The 21,876-nt window shown below is 43.1% G+C and overlaps 1 protein-coding gene across 2 annotated transcripts in view; it reads right to left on the bottom strand.

Annotated features, from left to right (window-relative positions):
* The window catches only part of LOC115138635 (syntaxin-binding protein 6-like), a 112,096-nt gene that overhangs the window by 15,350 nt on the left and 74,870 nt on the right, over positions 1-21,876 (bottom strand). The window contains exons 3-4 of one of the 2 annotated variants that reach the window (XM_029675700.2): positions 5,124-5,254; positions 4,792-4,972 (exon numbers count right to left, since the gene is read on the bottom strand). In XM_029675700.2, coding sequence (XP_029531560.1) covers positions 4,792-4,972; positions 5,124-5,254 — 312 coding nt within the window. The remainder of the gene's footprint in view (positions 1-4,791; positions 4,973-5,123; positions 5,255-21,876) is intronic. The other variant, XM_029675701.2, reaches the window with a different exon arrangement.

Below are 21,876 nucleotides of genomic sequence, written 5' to 3'. Positions count from 1 at the left end.
CCACCACAAGGGGAAGCAACGGAGTGCGTTTTAGAGCACCCCCCTCTTAAAACCCACCTATGTATTATGATTCCAGACCTTTCTTCAGATTAAGTACATCTGCCAGAGTGAATCAGCAGGACTAAAATGTCTCTTAGATAAAGGGTGAACAAGGTTCCTCATAAACTAGCAGAATCCACAATAAGCCTGTCGACCTTTTCCTGTCCTATCAAGCCTTTACAATCTCCTCTCAGCCCATAACAACTGTCCCGGAGATCAGACCAGCCAATTAATATCATGTTCACTAAGACATACGACTCTGCCGCATACAAACGGTGGCAAAGTGACAAGCCATTTCTTTGTGTTTTCACTGCTAATAAAGAGGACAAGATATGGAGTGGAGATCTTGTGTAGAATAGATAATTGCCTGTCAGGATGATCCAGTGTAAAGTGTCTCTGTTCTGTTCATAGTTCAGTGTTAATAAAGGCAAATCTAATCAGCATGAAACGGCAATATCCCAGAATCCTCCAGTGGGTCATTAGCCCCCGTGTGTTCTAGCTGAGAAGTAATACGATGTTATCGAAGGCATCTTAATCACAACAAGTAATCTATACAAGCCTTCAACACACAACAACAGGCACCATTATAGTGACCATGTCAACCCCAACAAGGTAGTGCATAAACGACAACATGGTGCCTCTGACCCGTTGACTCGATTTGTGTTCTTTGTGACAATCAGGTCAGGTTCAATGGAACAAACCTTGTTCATGGTTACATTGACTGATGGAATGTTCTTGTTATCTGGGAAGGTACAAGTCCAGTGTAGCTAAATTGATTTTACTACAGTACAGTCCTGTGCAATACAATACTGTAGTTGCACTAAAGGGTTGAGCTATACCTATAGAAAACTTTCTAATATATTACTGCATATGTGTATGAATCTTGACTGTGGTCCTGTTCCACTAAACTGAGAACTTTGTAGTTGGGTTTCTGTCATCCCCAGGTAGGTGAGTCAGACGAGAGGCGTCCCACACAGTTATTGTCCCACACCTGAGCAGCGTCATGATTTTTGTTTTGCACTGGTGTGAGACTTAAACTGGAAGGGACAGTGGTGGCAGCACTCGGGCATCCTCTCCTCCTGTCACTATGTCTCTGGCTGGGCTGTCAGTCACGCTACTCATTATGGCATGTGAGATGAGAGTTTCATGTGAGAAGACTGAGCAGGAAGGGCAATGTCAGGTCAATTTCTTTCTAGAGCCTGTATCTAATATAACGTGTATTCAATTGATAACAGAATTGTGGATCGGATAATGATAGTGAAACTAATCTCTTAAGTCAATTACCGGTTGAGCAGGTTGACATTAAAACAATGAATAACCGATGCCAAATACTGGAGCTACTGTTCCATAAGAAACCAATATTGCGAGTGCTTTGTGTAAAGGGTTTGACATCTACTACACATGTATAGGCCTAGAGTACCAGTCAGAAGTTTGGACACACCTACTCATTCCAGGGTTTTTCTTTATTTGTACTATTTTCTACATTTTAGAACACTATGAAAAAACACATACGGAATAATTTAAGCTGGTTGAGAGAACGGCAAAACTGTGCAAAGCTGTCATCAAGGCAAAGGGTGGCTACTTTAAAGAACCCCCCCCCCTTTCCTTTTGCCCTCAGAACCACCTCAATTTGTCGGGGAATTGACTCGACAAGTGTCAAAAGCATTCCACAGGGCTGATGGCCCATGTTGACTCCAATGCTTCCCACAGTGCCAAGTTGGCTGGATGTCCTTTGGGTATGGGATTACTCTTGATACACACGGGAAACTGTTGAGCGTGAAAAACCCAGCAGCCTTGCAGTTCTTGGCACCTACTATCTTCACCTGTAAAAAGGCACTTAAATCTTTTGTCTTGCCCATTCACCCTTAGGAATGGCACACCTACACCATCCATGTCTCAAGCCTTAAAAATCGTTTATCCCGTCTCCTCCCCTTTATCTACACTGACACACAAGTGTATATAACAATAAGGGATCATAGCATTCCCCTGGGTTCCCCTCCTACGTCTATGTTATGGAACGAGCATAACATAATGTTTCGTATACTCAGTGTATATATTCATTTTATACAACGGGTGGGTCTAATCCTGAATGCTGATTGGTTAAAAGCGCAATCCAGTCGGTGTCTATTCCACAAGTTACCACCGGATAAATCTATGATGTTAAAATGCCTATTTACTCTGTTCCATCTGACTGCGCAATCCACTGTCTCATCAGCCCTGACAGGGAACTTATAAACTTGATATCCACTATAAAAAGCATCTAGACATTATCTCACATTTCTTTTAGACTAACATTTAGTTCTCAACAGCGGAGATTTGTATAAAACTTGTTGTCTGTCTCTGACATTTGCAATATTATTTCAATGTTCAAATTTGATCTCCAACTGTCCCATAGTAATGAACTTGTAGGGGTCGGGAGGAGAGAGAGGGAGAGGCAGGCAGTTTTTCTCAGCCCGTCAAAATCATGAATCATTTTTATGGCTATATACAAAGAAATGTCAATTGAAAAAATGTCAAAACGAAACAAAGTGCAGCTAGTTTGCAGTCTTAACAGCTTCAGTGTTTGAAGTGTTTGTGTTAGCTGTGTTGTTGGCTAGCGCCTCTGAACAACAGTGTCCTAACGAGAGAGGACATTTTCTATGCCAGGCAAAATCGTGCCTCATTAGCTCATTGTTATGGATGAATACAAATAAATGTCAATGGAAAACAGCTTAAACAAATGCCATTACTGTTGTTATTATTTCTGCATCGTTTTACATGACTGTAGGTTAGCGGTCGTTTGCTAGCTAGCAAGAAAGAGATAAGAATGTTGTCAGGCAGTATGGCAATGGAACATTTAGAAGAATGACTGGGTCTCTGGCAACCGAATCAGTAGAACGAACGACCAGCCAGCTTGGGTAGCAACCCTAGATTTGTTTCAGGACAATATCTTGTGGAAGGATGAAATAGTATGGATAAATTAATCAAATTAACATTTTTAATGAAAATATGTCAATCATTATTTGAGTATGTTGGTAACCCGAAGTATAAAAGTGATAATGCCCTCGAAGCTGGTGTTTGGAGGATATATTAGCACAGTTTGGGTAGAGTCCATGGAGCTAGAGACTACTGGGGAGAGACCATGGAGCTAGAGACCACTGGGGAGAGACCATGGAGCTAGAGACCACTGGGGAGAGACCATGGAGCTAGAGACCACTGGGCAGAGACCATGGAGCTAGAGACCACTGGGGAGAGACCATGGAGCTAGAGACCACTGGGGAGAGACCATGGAGCTAGAGACCACTGGGCAGAGACCATGGAGCTAGAGACCACTGGGGAGAGACCATGGAGCTAGAGACCACTGGGGAGAGACCATGGAGCTAGAGACCACTGGGCAGAGACCATAGAGCTAGAGACCACTGGGGAGAGACCATGGGGCTAGAGACCACTGGGGAGAGACCATGGGGCTAGAGACCAGTGGGGAGAGAGCATGGGGCTAGAGGCCACTCGGGAGAGAACATGGAGCTAGAGACCACTGGGCAGAGACCATAGAGGTAGAGACCACTGGGGAGAGACCATGGGGCTAGAGACCACTGGGGAGAGACCATGGGGCTAGAGACCACTGGGGAGGGACCATGGGGCTAGAGACCACTGGGGAGAGAGCATGGGGCTAGAGGCCACTCGGGAGAGAACATGGAGCTAGAGACCACTGGGCAGAGACCATGGGGCTAGAGGCACTGGGGAGAGACCATGGGGCTAGAGACCACTGGGGAGAGACCATGGGGCTAGAGACCACTGGGGAGAGACCATGGGGCTAGAGACCACTGGGGAGAGTCCATGGGGCTAGAAACCACTGGGGAGAGTCCATGGGGCTAGAGACCACTGGGGAGAGTCCATGGGGCTAGAGACCCACTGGGGAGAGAAAATGGGGCTAGAAACCACTGGGGAGAGAAAATGGGGCTAGAGACCACTGGGCAGAGACCATGGGCTAGAGACCACTGGGGAGAGACCACGGAGCAAGAGATCATTGGGCAGAGGCCACAGAGCTAGAGGCCACAGAGCTAGAGGCCACAGAGCTAGAGGCCACAGAGCTAGAGGCCATGGGTTCTGAGGATCAGGATGTGTTACCATTAATACCACCATGAATAATAAAAGAGCCTCAGTGTTGTTGAAAGATGAGGCTAGATGTTAAACAGATCAATAGCTGATTAAGAAGAGGAGCAGGGTCTTACACAAATCCTTGGAACACAGAGGAAACGGTCCACCTCAACCAGTACCTTCTGCCTGTAACTCTAACATGCTACACCCCGGAAATGACTACATATGACTTGTGTAGGTTTCCAAATCATAAGGGAATTGAATGCATTGTTAACTTAGGAATGTGAAGTATGTTTTTTTAATAAGCTTGTGTTTATGTTTAGTAATTAGAGGATGTGGGAGTGTGTTTTTATTTCTTGGGACAAAAGGTTAGTTCTCAGTGGACTGGCTTTTCCATCGTCTCAAGATAAATGATCCTCAAAATGAATATTCTGCAAAGCCAATGGGAATAATTACTCAGTGTCGTTATATAAATCAGAACTGAACATTCTCTACATACAGAATGAAGTACTTGCCAGTAGAATGCCTTAAAATGCAAGTTTTCCTTTTTAGAAGTCGAAAAACCAGTCCACAAACCTTTGAGTGAGAACACTAGCTCTGACACTTGCATACAGATAGCGGAAGCCAGAGAGAGCACGAGAGAGAGATGGAGTGTCTTGTCACTGTGTCTCTTACCTCCCAGCAGTTTGGGCTGACAGTTGACAAACTCTGGCTTGCTCTGAGAGCTGTAGCGCTGGCAGGTGTGGTGGAGGATCTGGATAAAGGTGCACTTCTCACCGGCCGAACCAGCCACCCACTGGTCAAAGGCATTGTCGAACGCCAAGTCAAACTCCGGACAGTCCTTGGGAAAAAGAGACTTTATAGAAACAAAGAGAGATAGAAAAAGACTGCACGCATGAACCAGTCTCTACGGGGTGATTTGGAATTTGTCCAGCTGAAACAGTCAGGTCATGTGGTCAGGAAAAATGAATCCCTGGAGATAGAAGTTCAGTGTACTGTAAACTCACTCGGTTGGGGTCACAGCCGTTGACCTGTCTCAGCTGGTCGATGGTCCACATTGACCTCTTACTGAAGGACAAGGAGCCCTGGAACTGCTTCACCTTGGTGATGGACACATGGGACGGCTTCTTATTAGTCACTGTGGATAGAAAATAATGTCATATTTAGGATAAAAGTCATATGTAATGGAGAAAGTAGGCTGTTGATGGACTAAAGTTAGATGCCAAATGTTCCTAAAAAGGTGCCGTTTTGGACATATTGAGTGACAAGTTTACTCCATAGCAGCTGTGTTCAGGAATACAGACTATAGTTCATTAACAATAGCCATTGGCTGCTTGTGCCAAAAACAGCATAGGCTTATCAGGAAAAGTAATAGAATATAACAACAAGCACTTTTTTTTCCTGAGAGAAAGCCCTGCCTAATGTGGACTGGGCATTCTTGTGGCCGGGCCTTGGACATTATCATAGGTTACCCAATCAAAATATGTCCTCTTATCTGTAATTTACTTCCAATGGGGGCTATCTTCTTTAACCCAACCACACAGTGTCTGACAGTATGATAAGCTGCAGTGTAAATAAAAAGCTGACTTAATTGGTCTTGTCAGCGTCTGCATCCACTCATCCAAGTGCCGATGTATTTGTGTCATGATGTGAACAGTACGAATGTGTGTCACTACCAAAGCCTAATGGTTTTAAATTACTTTTTTGTATTGTCTGGAAACTCACTTGTAGAATTCGCTTGCAGTAGGTCTCTTAAAAAAGAGAAGCCGTGCAAGGTTATTAAACAGAGGTGCCTAGTTATCCTTCTATTGTTGATATCAGGTAACGTGCAACCTAACCCTGGCCCTGATATGCAATGTCTCCAAACCCCCTCGGATTTTAAATCAAGATCTGGTTTTGGTATTTTTCATTTAAATGTATGCAGCCTGTTGTCAAAAAATTGGTGGGGTTAGGATTTGGGCTAAATCAACTGATGCTGATGTAATGGTGTTTTCTGAAACCTGGCTCAGCAAGTCTGTTTTTGATAAGGATATTTGTATAAGTGGTTACAATGTTTATCACACTGATCGAGTTAAGAAAGGTGGGTGTGGCTATATATGTAAAAACTCAATTCTCTGTAAGTGTGGCAAAGTCTGAAACTATTTGTAAACAGTTGGAATTTCTTGCTTTGAATATTGAGGTTTCAAAGGGTCTCTCTATAATTGTGATTGGCTGTTATAGACCCCCCTCTGCTCTCTATAACTGTGATTGGCTGTTATAGACCCCCCTCTGCTCTCAGTGATTCATTTTCTTCTTTGACGAACCTTATATCTAAACTTCTTTACAGTGAAATGATCTTGATTGGTGATCTCAACTGGTGTTGGTTGAAGCCGGTGTCTGATGTTTTAAAAATGTTTTGTAATTCTATGAATCTTACTCAGTTGATTAATTCACCCACTCGCCCAAATCTTAAATGCCCAGATAAATCTACCCTGATTGATTTGATATTGACCAATGTTCCACATAAATATTCTGCAGGTGGTGTTTTTTTGTAATGATTTAAGTGACCATTGTGCTGTTGTTGCTGTTAGAAATACTAAGGTTCCTAAGACAAACCCACATTTTATTTGTAAGAGAAATTTGAAGTGTTTTAATGAGCAGGCTTTCTTTCATGATTTGTTTTATTTTGACTGGAGCAAGATTGAGTTTATCCCTGATGTGGAAACTGCCTGGAAATTCTTTCATGATGTTATTTCCCAAATAGTAAACAAACATGCCCCATTCCGCAGATTCAGGGTTAAAGGGCAGGATAATCCATGGTTTTCTTCTGAGCTGTCTTGTATTATTCACGACCGTAATCTAGCCTGGGCTAAAGCAAGGAAATCATGTTCTGATGCTGATTGGCTTATTTTTAGGCAGTTATGTAACAAGTGTTCTTTTCTTCTCAGGAAGGACAAGTCTGAATATTTTATGTCTGTTACCACTGATAACCTGAATGACCCTAGAACGTTTTGGAAGGCTATTAAGTCTATGTCTGGTAACAGTAATGAATTACCGTCATGTGTTTTGAAGGACTCTGTTGCTGTATATGACAAAACTAAAATGCTGAATTGTTTCAATGAGCACTTTGTATCATCTGGTAGGCTGTTTGATTCAGTGTCCTCTGTCTCTGTACAACCCTGTGTGGATGAACCAGTGAGAGCTGGTCAAACTTTTAGCTTTTTGCCATTCTCAGTGCAGGTGGTACATAAAGCCCTGAAATCCTTAGATCAGATAAATCCTGCAGGTCCTGATCTTTTGGATCCCTGCTTTTTAAATATGGCAGCTGATTTCATAGCTGAACCACTTACATATCTGTTCAATCTAACCCTGGAATGGAATGAAATTTTGAAAATATGGAAATCAGTATTTGTCCTACCACTTTTAAAAAGGGGAGATCCAACTCTTTCAAATAATTATAGGCCAATCTCAAAGCTGTCACACCTGGTGAAAATACTTTAAACCCTTGTGAGTGAACAGCTAAGAGAGTTTTTATTTACTAACTCTATTTTATCAATGTACCAATTGGGCTTCAGGAAGAAGCATTGCACAATTACAGCAGCCATGAAGGTTTTAAATGATATCACTGAAGCCCTTGACAAAAAACAGCACTGTGTCTCACTTTTTATTGATCTCTTTAAGGCTTTTGATAAAGTTGATCATGCTATACTAAGGCAAAGATTGTCGAGTGTAGGTCTTTACATGGTTTGCGAACTATCTGTCTAATAGAACTCAGTGCACTCAATTTGATGGGCTTATGTCTGTTAAATTGTCTGTCTTTAATGGTGTGCCCCAAGGCTCTGTACTTGGTCCTCTCTTATTCACTATTTATATAAATGATTTAGACAAAAATGTACAAAATGCGCAACTTAAATTGTTATGCTGATGATACTGTAACTTACAAAAGCTTTCCAGAACTTGCAAACAGCTTTTTATACTGTTCAACATACCTTGTGTCAATTGAAGCTTATCCTCAATACTGACAAAACGTCAGTGGCGTTTTCTAAAGCAAGAAATATACCTCTGAACCTTTCACCTATTACTACCTGTCAGGGCAAGGAGATTGAGGTTGTAACCTCATAAATATCTTGGAATTTTAATTGATGACAGCCTCTCTTTTAAATTGCATATTCAACAACTTACAAAAAATTGAAGCTGAAATTAGGATTTTATTTTAGGAATACGGCCTGTTTTTATTTTGAAGCCAGAAGGATGCTAGTATCAGCTACATGTATGCCTTTACTAGACTATGGAGATATTTTATATATGAATGCTTCTGCTCAGTGTTTGAGATCAATTGACACCCTTTATCATGGCACTTTGAGATTTATTTTAAACTGCAAATTCCTTACCCACCACTGCACTTTGTATACCAGGTTTGGCTGGCCTTCTCTAGTCACTCGTAGCCTCAGGCACTGGTATACTTTTATTTACAAAGCCATTTGGGGTTTACTACCTTTTAATTTGGGCATTTTTATTGTTCAGAAATGTGGTGGGTACTCTCTTCGTTCGCTGGACTTTATCCTGCTAACTGTTCCAAATGTCCGAACTGAATTTGGTAAAAGGACTTTTATGTACTCTGCGTCATCGTCTTGGAACGCCTTACAAAATATTTTTCAACTGGAAGAACTTGTCCCGATTGGTATTTTTAAATCACTGATGCATGATCTTGAGTCTGATTCCCTGACCTGTCTATGTTTTTAATTTGCTGTTTTTGATTTTGTTATACTCTTGTGAATTCTATGGTTTTTACTAGATTACTTGTAGTTTTTCATGTTCTTTGTCTGTCATTTTTGTAATGACTTGGTGCTGCCTATCTTGGCCAGGACACTCTTGAAAAATATATTTTAAATCTCAAATGAGCCCTTCATGGTTAAATAAAGGTTAAATAAAATAGATTGATGACACCTTTTACACTACGCCAGATGAAATTTGCACAAAAAAAAGCAAAATAATTTCTTGATAAAGTGATATATTGCTTCCAGTCCGATGTCGACTAAATTAAAGTGGATATCAAAAATGACTAAAACCTTGTGGTAGATAATCTTCTCTTAAAGGACTATATAGAGAAAGAGGGAAAGTATAAATCAACTCAGATGTGGTTGAGCCAAAGAGGAACTCACTCATGGTATGGGACGGGGCCAACTATCCCGTATCCATATCCTGCCCTGGGACACCACCACAATGTTCTGGGCTATCCCCCCCCCCCCCCCTACATTCCAGATGTGAGTCTTTCCAGGATCAAAGCCCTGTGTTTACAGATCATCCTGCTCAGAGTTCCGTCATGTGTCCGGACCACTGCATGCGTGCATAGCTGGATCCAAGCGGCCAGATATCTTACGGAAGGGCCAACGTGCTCCTTTGTTGTTTTTGCAAGCCAAAGCACCAGGCCCCTGTTTCCAATCTCCCCATCTGTCGTTGTGTCATCCTGGATAATTAGGCCCCGTTTAGGTCACTCCGCTGTTCCGAGTTTCGTTTCCATAGTACCATCTGGATAGGTAGCTATCGGTTACTGACAGGTCTTTGTGGCCTTTTCGTGGAATCGTCTAAAGTCGGACCAAGCCCTCTTGTTTTTCACAATATCTTTTCAATAACACAGGTAGGGCTAGATCCTTGTATTTTCTTTGCATCATCCTGTTTGTTGTGATAGTATCTCTCTGGTGAGGGGAGATGTTTGGATATATTGTACATGATAGTGAAAATAGTGGCCTTTGGTCTCAGTTTGTGACAGACAGTCAGGGACTGGGGTGGACATGAAGAGTCATTTTTCTACCAGAGCCCTGTGATGCTTCTGGTTAGACATCCTCTGTTCATTTTGATATTACAAGATTTCCAGTGAGCACTGGAAGCACTGCCTGTTCACCCAGCAACAGTATGCTTCTACAAAGTGGAACTTCTCTTAAAAATGGTTCTTCTTGACTAGCAACGCATTCGGAAAGAATTTAGACCTCTTGACTTTCTCAATTTTGTTACATTACAGCCTTTTTACTAAAATGGATTAAATAACTTTTTCTCCCATCAAAATACACACAATACCCATAATGACAAAGCGACAAGGTTTTTAGAAATGTTTGCAAATGGATAAATAAAAAATAATAAAAAACAGGAATATCATATTTACATAAGTATTCAGACCCTCTGTTCTGTTTCTATTGATCATCCTTGAAATGTTACTACAACAGGGTTGATATCTACCTGTAGTAAATTAAACTGATTGGACAGGAATTGGAAAGGCACTTCTGTCTACATAAGTTCCAGAGTTGACAGTGTATGTCTGAGCAAAAACCAAGCCATGAGGTTGAAGGAATTGTCCGTAGAGGTCCGGGACAGGATTGTATCGAGGCACAGATCTGGGGAAGGGTACCAAAACATTTCTGCATCACTGAAAGTCCCCAAGAACACAGGGGCTCCATCATTCTTAAATGGTTTGGAACCACCAAGACTCTTCCTAGAGCTGGCCGCCCAGCCAAACTGACCAATCGGGGGAGAGGGGCCTTGGTCAGGGAGGTGAACAAGAACCCATTGTCACTCTGAACCTTCCAGAAGAACAACCATCTCTGCAGCACTCAACCTATCAGGCCTTTATGGTAAAGTGGCCAGACGGAAGCCACTCCTCAGTAAAAGGCACATGACAGCCCGCTTGGAGTTCTTTTTATATATTTTTTTTTCTTCATTATTATTTAATATTAAAACATAAAATATACTTGCAATGAAGCTGCTCAACATCTATACTGAAGCAACCAAATCTACATGTCAAAAACAGGGCTCCAAACCAGCAACCTATCAGCCACCGGCCCAAGCTCCCAACCACCAGCCCTCCAAGATCCCCCCCCCCCCACAGTTCCCCAAGAGCTGCCCCTCATGTTTCAGAGGACGCATGACTCGATCTTCACCTCCCGAGCCCATTGGAGAGTTGCAGCATTGAGACACGGTCGAAATTGGGGAAATAGGGTATAAATGTGCAAAAACGGTTTCATCTTTGTTATTATGGGGTATTGTGTGTAGAGTAATGAGGGAATCTAAAAAATATATATCTATTTTAGAATAAGGCTGTAACGTAACAAAATATAGAAAAAGTCAAGGGGTCTGAATACTTCCCGAATGCACTGTATATAGAGCAGAGAGAGAAATAGTCAACCAGCCATGACAGGCATGAAGAAATCCAATCCTATATCATGGATTACACAGGGGTCAATTCAACTTCTTCACATCAAAAGATATCTGAAAACAATCACTGATAATAAAAGAGAAGTGATGAGCCAATTCAGAAAGGTCAGAGGGTACAAGGAGACGTCATCATTATACAGTACCAGCGAAGATGCTCTTCATCCAGTTCGCTCATCCAACAGTCATACTGTACCCACAGCAAAGCAATTCTCCCAAAATGTATTAAAGAGCTAAGTGGTTCTACTGCGTCACCTGGTAAGTGGGGAGGGGAGGTGGAGAGTCTCATAGAAAATACTAAAATCATAGAAAGTTGGGTTGGGAATAGCCAATTAGATATGATGATACTTAAGGACCTGACGATACGATAATGACTATACTTAAGTGCCGATACAGAATTTATTGTGATTCTCACGATTCAATATATATTGCAATTCGATACTGTGATTTTATCACAATCTGATGTTTCAAACATGTTGCTCACTATACTGTAAGTCTGCTGCAGAGAGACGAGAGAACATGAGGAAAACTCGTTGTCAGTCAGGGAAAATAAAAGTGTTGAAAACATGTTGGCTCATTATTTTAAAAGATGCAGAAAAAATACCAGAGTTTTGGCGCAGGTACAGCAGACTAGCGCTGTAGTAAAAAAAACTGTAGCAAAAAAAAGATACTTGGTTGTCAAATATCAATTTAATATTGTCCCAAAATAAAGTCATATGTAACTATACATTGTTCCCCATCACTAATAGAATAAGAGACACCAGACTACTCTCTGCTGAGACCATAATATATCTTCCACCCCTATTCCCCCACCCCCTGACTCTTTGGCACTGATGCTGTCAAACCAAATTAAAAGTGTGAGCTGCTTGCTGATCAGAGGACAATCCCAAATTGTACACAGAAAGGAAGAGGAATAAATAAATGGAGCTGAAAGTAAAGTAAGCGCTCTAAAAGACAAGGTACTGGAGTTAAGCTGAAATAACAGACTTATCCACATACCTTTGGCCATGTAGTGTATCTGCTCATCAAACATCTCATTCCAAAATAATGGGCATTAATATGGAGTTGGTCCCCCCTTTGCTGCTATAACAGCCTCCACTCTTCTGAGAAGGCTTTCCACTAGATGTTGGAACATTGCTGAGGGGACTTTACTCCATTCAGTCACAAAAGCATTATTGAAGTCGGGCAATGATGTAGGGCGATTAGGCCAATGAAATTCATCCCAAAGGTGTTCGATGGGGTTGAGGTCAGGGCTCTGTGCTGGCCAGTTAAGTTAGTCCGATCTCAACAAACCATTTCTGTATGGACCTCACTCTGTGCACAGGGGCATTGTCATGCTGAAACAGGAAAGAGCCTTCTCCAAACTGTTGCCACAAAGTTGGAAGCACAGAATTGTCTGGGATGTCATTGTATGCTGTAGCGTTACGATTTCCCTTCACTGGAACTAACGGGCCTAGCCCAAACCATGAAAAGCAGCCCCAGCCAATTATTTCTCCTCCACCAAACTTTATAGTGGCCACTATTCATTGGGGCAGGTAGTGTTCTCCTGGAATCTGCCAAACCCAGATTCGTCTGTTGGACTGCCAGATGGTGAAGCATGATTCATCACTCCAGAGAACGCGTTTCCACTGCTCAAGAGTCCAATGGTGGTGAGCTTTACACCAGTCCAGCCGACGCTTGGCTTTGCGCATCGTAATCTCTGGATTGTATGCGTCTGCTCGGCCATGGAAACCCATTTCAGAAAGCTTCCAACGAACAGTTATTGTGCTGACGTTGCTTCCAGAGGCGGTTTGGAACTCAGTAGTGAGTGTTGCAACCGAGGACAGGCGATTTTTTACGCAATACATCACTCGGTGGTCCCGTTCTGTGAGCTTGTGTGGCCTACCACTTCAAGCTTAGCCGTTGTTGCGCCTAGATGTTTCCACTTCACAATAACAGCACTTACAGTTGACCGGGGCAGCACTATCAGGGCAGATATTTGACGAAGTGACTTGTTAGAAAGGTGGCATCCTACGACGGTGCCACATTGAAAGTCACTGAGCTCTTCAGTAAGGTAATTCTACTGCCATTGTTTGTCTACAGAGATTGCATGGCCGTGTGCTCGATTTTATACACCTGTCAGCAATGGGTGTGGCTGAAATAGCGAAATCCACTAATTTCAAGGGGTGTCCACTTTTGTATGTATAGTGCATATTGTGGAACGAACAGCTGACTGAAGATGGGGCGGCCGGGCATTTGTGCAGTTGAGTCCACTTCTGCTGTAATTTAATTTAACTTTGTTTCTCCTTGCTGCAAAGAGTCTTAGGTTGTCTAAGCAATGCCCGCCTACCTGCAGCAGCAGCACAGAGAAATAATTCATTATATTTCTACGGCAACACATGCAGTCAGGTGCGGAAGAGAAAATGTGCTATTTAAACGGTTATTACGGTGACCATGGTCATTTGGTTGGCTCATTACTATCATCCAAAATTCCATGACCGCCACAGCTCTTCTCTGTGCATACACATTTGAGAACATCTCTCCACTACTGCAAACCCAGTCAGCCCTTCAGCCAAGTGTGACGACCATGTACAATTCTCCTGCTTTCTCCTCACTACTTTGACCATTAATACAGTTTCACCATTAGGATGCGATCTGGAGGGATGTAGAGGACAAAGTGTTTATTTTTCTTATTTTTTTAACATTTAAAAACCACCTCAACAACTACATCACATTAGTCATCTAACAGCCTCCCACCCAGAGCGACACAGAGAAGCAACCAGGGTCAACGCCTTGCTCAAGGGCACGTTGACAGATGATGCAGTGTTGTTTGATCCAACCTGCAAGCCTTTTCATCTGTAAACGACTTCAGCTTGCTTGTCCCTAAATGAAGCAGCAACAGACAGCAACCCTCCAGCGAAATCAGGTGTTGTTTTGGTACCATGCATATTGGATTACCATGGTAACCCTCTCTCTCTCTCCAAAGTGGCACCGTGGAAAGCAGATCTGACTGGGGGACTGAAGGGTCTGATTTCTCAAGAGGGTCTCACCCACCTGGTCCGGCGAAAGCTTTTGAAATGCATCGTATAGAGTAGGAGAAAGAAAGTGTGCGAGAGAAAGAGTCAAACAGTGCATATCAAAAATCCCTTTCATCTTCCAAGCCTGACAAGCACTTTATTTTCCTCCTCTACCTTTGTGCTTTATGGAAAGAGGGTTAACAAATTCAGAGCTACAGAAGTGTGTTCATGCACAAAATGTGGAGTGATTTTGAGTTCTGAAGCTGATCCAAGCATGAGGGTTAATCATGCTGTTTCAGAACCTCCTTCAGAACAGTGGCGTGTGCATGTAATGAGAAAATATTGGGTCCAACTCAGTCCCGTGAGCAGTAATGTGTAATCGAAACTGCCCTGTACCATTCAGAGTTTTTTTTGCATCTCGATGTGGACTCCTTTAAGTCAATTTTCTCTTTGACTTTAGACCAAATTACTGAGGTGAGATACTGTAGGAAATCCTTCATGATGTAGGTTGTTAACATAAGGACTCTGTAATGTTATGCAACGGAGAATATTATCAGCCTTGGTCACACTTGTGGGTGGTCCATCACATTCAACAAACCTTCATTGTCATTGGCTGGATCAGAACTCTCATTACGCATCCATAAATTAACAATTTGGATTGGCCCACTGTAGATTACCATGGATCATATTAGTTTTCTAAGGCTCTGTTCATTTAAATTCAAATGTTGCTCCAATGGAATGTTTTCCTAGCTATCCTCATACAATGGGAATTGTAGCGAAGGGGTATTGAAAACCTCAAACCTGCACACTTCTCACATTATTATTTGTGCATCTTGGCAATGTATGTTTTCGCTAGCATTAGTAACGTCACTACTGTTGCCATCTCAGCAACCACAACAATATTTTCCTTAAGAGTAAGCTAAGTCTGGGAAATGTCCCTCTCGTGTCGCCTGTCTGCGTATGGTAGATGAGTTTCCTTCTGGCCACAGGACTGTACACAGCTAAGAACAATAAGCCCCTGACCCACTGGAGGGAATTAGATCGTGTCATTAGCAAGAGCATGTGAGAATAGGAACTCCTACTTGGTGCTTCCTCTCACATTGACTTTGGTTTGACATTTGGCCTTACACATGGAATACCTTTAGCTGTGTCTCCATGATGGTCGAATGGTATTTGGAAGGTTTCTCACTGAAAGTTTGCCATTGACATCGATTCATGATTTACGTGCTGTTCAATTAACTCTGAGTTTCATGATTGTTTGTAAAAACCCTTATCTCAAATATGAATTATCTGGTGGAACACTCTAGAGTCTCAAGTGAATGAGAACATAATCATGATAACAACAGAGACATTTGTTTTATCACAATGTTTTGTTTACTTTGACAATGGAGCCAAGGTCTCCGATGGCATGTAATAATGTTAGGAGGGGGGGTTGCAACTTAACCCCCAGGGTATTAATGTAGAGCAGGGTTCACTATATACGAATGTCAAAATACCCAGGAGGCCATCTTTGGATTTGAATTGCATGTTAAGCTAAATTCTGCAGAGAGTTTGCTCACTTGGCACCAACCCAGGTTCTTGAAGGCTTGTTAACAGAATTAAAAAGTGAACATTCAGAAACACTGCGGTGAGTGTGGTCAAATGATTTTCAAAAAGCTGTATGTCCAAACACAGCTTAAAAGTAGGCTAATGTTATGAAGACTCAAAACGCTCTCTTGCTGCCCTTGAATCCATGTACAAACAGGGGTAAACGAACAATGGAACTGGCTGGGTTCTGAGTCAGGGAGGTTGAGCTGTCTTCACCATGCTCTAACTTGTTATTATAATGATGGACCAGCCCATCTAAAACCCCTCTCTGTCTGGGCCTACTGTATCATTACTGGTCTATTTAAAACTTTGCCCCGCTCCGGCTAATCTGGAACACGTTGTTATACTCAAACAGAGCCTGTCACTGTAACACACATTAGGCTAGCCCTGGAGAAAGCCCACAACAATCCCCTCCGCAGTCAATGCATCAGCTCAGGGACAAGGACCTGCTGTGCGACCCGTGATAGTACAGGATGGAGGCCATGCCATGGCACGAGGGGCCACACCATGGTACATAACGACTGGGGAATGCAGAGCAGCTTTGCTATGTGAAACTCAGAAAATCAGACAACCAGCAGATGCAGAGGACATTGTTCATTTACACATCATGTGGAAGAAACAATACAGAAGTGTTTGTCTGTGTCATCAGAGAGGAATCATGTGCTTTCTGTTCAACAGTTAATACCAAAGACAATATTATAGTGGTTATTGTGCACGTTCTGTAGGATTATGTCCACATAGTTTGAATACATGCAACTCCTGTCCTGTGAGAATTCACATCCTTCCAATTCTACAGGGCCTTGAGAAAGTATTCACACCTTGATTTTTTTCTCCACATTGTTGTTACAGCCTGAATTTAAAATGAATGAATTAGAGATTTTTTTTGGCCTACACACAGTACAAAATTGCATTTTTGTTTTTAGAAATGTTTACAAATGAACCAACCATTCGTCAACCATTTTGGAAAGAAGGTCGACGACATCCGATCCTCGTTTGCTAAGTCAAACGACACCGCTGGTTCTGCTCACACTGCCCTACCCTGTGCTCTGACCTCTTTCTCCCCTCTCTCTCCAGATGAAATCTCGCGTCTTGTGACGGCCGGCCGCCCAACAACCTGCCCGCTTGACCCTATTCCCTCCTCTCTTCTCCAGACCATTTCCGGAGACCTTCTCCCTTACCTCACCTCGCTCATCAACTCATCCCTGACCGCTGGCTACGTCCCTTCTGTCTTCAAGAGAGCGAGAGTTGCACCTCTTCTGAAAAAACCTACACTCGATCCCTCCGATGTCAACAACTACAGACCAGTATCCCTTCTTTCTTTTCTCTCCAAAACTCTTGAACGTGCCGTCCTTGGCCAGCTCTCCCGCTATCTCTCTCAGAATGACCTTCTTGATCCAAATCAGTCAGGTTTCAAGACTAGTCATTCAACTGAGACTGCTCTTCTCTGTATCACGGAGGCCCTCCGCACTGCTAAAGCTAACTCTCTCTCCTCTGCTCTCATCCTTCTAGACCTATCGGCTGCCTTCGATACTGTGAACCATCAGATCCTCCTCTCCACCCTCTCCGAGTTGGGCATCTCCGGCGCGGCCCACGCTTGGATTGCGTCCTACCTGACAGGTCGCTCCTACCAGGTGGCGTGGCGAGAATCTGTCTCCTCACCACGCGCTCTCACCACTGGCGTCCCCCAGGGCTCTGTTCTAGGCCCTCTCCTATTCTCGCTATACACCAAGTCACTTGGCTCTGTCATAACCTCACATGGTCTCTCCTATCATTGCTATGCAGACGACACACAATTAATCTTCTCCTTTCCCCCTTCTGATGACCAGGTGGCGAATCGCATCTCTGCATGTCTGGCAGACATATCAGTGTGGGTGACGGATCACCACCTCAAGCTGAACCTCGGCAAGACGGAGCTGCTCTTCCTCCCGGGGAAGGACTGCCCATTCCATGATCTCGCCATCACGGTTGACAACTCCATTGTGTCCTCCTCCCAGAGCGCTAAGAACCTTGGCGTGATCCTGGGCAACACCCTGTCGTTCTCAACTAACATCAAGGCGGTGGCCCGTTCTTGTAGGTTCATGCTCTACAACATCCGCAGAGTACGACCCTGCCTCACACAGGAAGCAGCGCAGGTCCTAATCCAGGCACTTGTCATCTCCCGTCTGGATTACTGCAACTCGCTGTTGGCTGGGCTCCCTGCCTGTGCCATTAAACCCCTACAACTCATCCAGAACGCCGCAGCCCGTCTGATGTTCAACCTTCCCAAGTTCTCTCACGTCACCCCGCTCCTCCGCTCTCTCCACTGGCTTCCAGTTGAAGCTCGCATCCGCTACAAGACCATGGTGCTTGCCTACGGAGCTGTGAGGGGAACGGCACCTCAGTACCCCCAGGCTCTGATCAGGCCCTACACCCAAACAAGGGCACTGCGTTCATCCACCTCTGGCCTGCTCGCCTCCCTACCACTGAGGAAGTACAGTTCCCGCTCAGCCCAGTCAAAACTGTTCGCTGCTCTGGCCCCCCAATGGTGGAACAAACTCCCTCACGACGCCAGGACAGCGGAGTCAATCACCACCTTCTGGAGACACCTGAAACCCCACCTCTTTCAGGAATACCTAGGATAGGATAAAGTAATCCTTCTCACCCCCCTAAAAGATTTAGATGCACTATTGTAAAGTGGCTGTTCCACTGGATGTCTTAAGGTGAACGCACCAATTTGTAAGTCGCTCTGGATAAGAGCGTCTGCTAAATGACTTAAATGTAAATGTAAATGAACCAAAAACGGAAAGGTGAAATGTCTTGAGTCAATAACCCCATTGTTTTGTCAAGCCTAAATATGTTCAGGAGTAAACATTTGCTTAACAAGTGACATAATATGTTGCATGGACTTACTCGGTGTGCAATAATGTGTTTAACATGATGTTTTAAAAATGGACTGCCTCATCTCTGTAAGAAGTTTCTGTAAATCATTTTGGTAGCATTTCTATATATATATATATATATAGAAATAAAATAGTATATTACACTTGCTCTTTCTTGAATAACTTCCTCCAGTTCATTTGTTTTTTCCTTTAACTTATTCTGTGCTTCTATGGTCCAGTTTGTATTGCTATCTATCTGTACTGTTAGTTCCTCTATTTGCTTTGTTAATAACTATTTGGACCTAAATAGTTTTTCTTTAAAAGATGAGTATTGAATTGCATGTCCTCTAAACGCAAATTTGAAAGTGTCCCATACAATAAGGGGATCTGCTGTACCTATGTTATGTAGGAAGAGTGAATAATAAATAATTCTTTCTTGGTTAAAAACAAGTTGTCATCCAATGATTCAATTTACAATATACTGGCCCACATGGAAATTCTGTAAGATTAATGTGATTGCCAATAATTTGATGGTCCGATGGCATTCTGTCCCCTATCAACACTTTTTAAGTGAAAGAAGTCAAGATGACTAGCTTGATTGAGTCTCCACCACATATATCTCACTTGGTCAGTATATTAAAGCATCAATATACAGTGCCAGTCAAAGTTTTGGAAAAACTCACTCATTCAAGTTTTTTTAAAGTTTTTTTTTTACAATTTTCTACCTTGTAGAATAATGTAATAGTGAAGACATCAAAACTATGAAATAACACAAGGCAGACAGCTTTGCACACACTTGGCATTCTCTCAACCAGCTTTTTGAGGTAGTCAACTGGAATGCATTTTAATTAACAGGTGTTCCTTGTTAAAAGTTCATATGTGGAATTTCTTTCCTTCTTAATGCATTTGAGACAATCAGTTGTGTAGTGACACCAAGCGCTATGATGAAACAGGCTCTCATGAGGACCGCCACAGGAAAGGAAGACCCAGAGTTACCTCTGCTGCAGAGGATAAGTTCATTAGAGCCTTACCAGGCTCAGAAATTGCAGGCCAAATAAATGCTTCAAAGAGTTCAAGTAACAGACACATCTCAACATCAACTTTTCAGAGGAGACTGTGTGAATCAGGCCTTCATGGTTGAATAACTGCAAAGAAACCACTACTAAAGGACACCAATAAGACGAAGAGACTTGCTTGGGCCAAGAAACACGAGCAATGGACATTAGACCAGTGGAAATCTCTCCTTTGGTTTGATGAGTCCAATTTTGAGATTTTTGGTACCAGCTGTCTTTGTGAGACGCAGAGTATGTCAACGGTGTGTTGTCTTCTCAGTCGACCCCCACTTCCCTTTTGTCCACCAAGCCGCGATGCCGGTTTATCCCAATAAGGAAACTCCGTTATCATTTCCTTGTAACTATCTACTGTTTGTTTATGCATTTCTGTGAATGACTTAGTTAGTACATCAATGATTTAAGACAATTGATGTATGGATGACTCATAGTGAAGACTAGGTTCGTGCAGATAACCAACAATTTACAACGTTTGGAATGAGACTAACGTGAGGTAAAGAAGAATTCATTAATCAGAAGACTATTGATCAGATATGAAAATATCTGAAAAGTTATATTAGGAAAATTATAACTTTGTAATCTGAATATTTTCCTTGGTGCCCTGACTTCCTAGTTAATTACAGTTACATGATTAATCAGTTTAATCACGTAATAATAATTACAGAGAGTCATTTGATAAAGATTAATCTTCAGTTTAATGATGCCAAAGACACAACACCGCTTTGAGGATAACACAGTGCCACCAATGCGGCCACCTACCAAAGACTGTGGGCTCTCCTTCTCCATGGCCGACGTGAGTAAGCCATTTTGACGTGTTAATCCTCGCAGGGCTGCCGGCCCAGATGGCATCCCTAGTCGCATCCACAGAGCATGCGCAGACCAGCTGGCTGGTGTGTTTACGGACATATTCAATCTCTCCCTATCCCAGTCCGTTGTCTCCACATGATTCAAGATGGCCACCAGTGTTCCTGTACCGAAGGCGGCAAAGGTAACTGAACAAAATGACTATTGCCCTGTAGCACTCGCTTCTGTCATCATGAAGTGCTTTGCGAGACAAGGATCATATCAGGTCCACCTTAACTGTCACCCTAGACCCACTCCAATTTGCTTACCGCCCAAAAAGATCCACAGACAATGCAATCCCAGTCACACTGGACAAGAAGAATACCTATGTAAGAATGCTGTTCATTGACTATAGCTCAGCATTCAACACTATAGTACCTTCCAAGCTCATCATTAAGCTCGAGGCCCTGGGTCTGAACCCTATCCTGTGCAATTGGGTCCTGAACTTGCTGACTTGTTTCTTGGCCCATGGCCTCCAGGTGGTGAAAATAGGAAACAACACCTCCACTTCGCAGATCCTCAACACTGGGGCACCACAATGGTGCGTGCTCAGCCCCCTCTTGTACTCCCTGTTCACCCATGACTGCTTGGCCATGCACGCCTCCAACTCAATCACCAAGTTTGCAAACGACAACAGTAGTAGGCTTGATTACCAACGACAACAGTAGTAGGCTTGATTACCAACAACAATGAGACAGTGAGGTCTCTGGGAGTATGGTATCAGGAAAATAACCTCTCACTCAACGTCAACAAAACAAAGGAGATGATTATGGACTTCAGGAAACAGCAGAGGGAGCACCCCCCGATCCACATCAACGGGACACCAGTTGAGAAGGTGGAACGTTTTAAGTTCCTCAGCATACAGATCACAGACAAACTGAAATCGACCTCAGGAAGCTGAAGAAATGTGTCTTGTCACCTAAAACCCTCACAAATGTTTATAGATGCACAATTGAGAGCATCCAGTCACGCTGTATCACCGCCTGGTAGGGCAACTGCACCGCCCACAACCACAGGGCTCTTCAGAGGGTGGTGGGGTCTGCACAACACATCACCGGGGGCAAACTACCTGCCCTTCATGACACCTACACCAGCCGATGTCACAGGAAGGCCAAAAAGATCATCAAGGATAACAACCACCCAAAGCCACTGCCTGTTCACCCCGCTATCATAAAGAAGGCGAGGTCAGTACAGGTGCATCAAAGCTGGGACTGAGAGACTGAA

This window comes from Oncorhynchus nerka, linkage group LG12, assembly GCF_034236695.1.
Source record: "Oncorhynchus nerka isolate Pitt River linkage group LG12, Oner_Uvic_2.0, whole genome shotgun sequence".
Classification (NCBI taxonomy): Eukaryota; Metazoa; Chordata; class Actinopteri; order Salmoniformes; family Salmonidae; genus Oncorhynchus; species Oncorhynchus nerka.
Note: the sequence above shows the minus strand (reverse complement) of the source record. Positions and strands in the feature narration are given on the sequence as shown.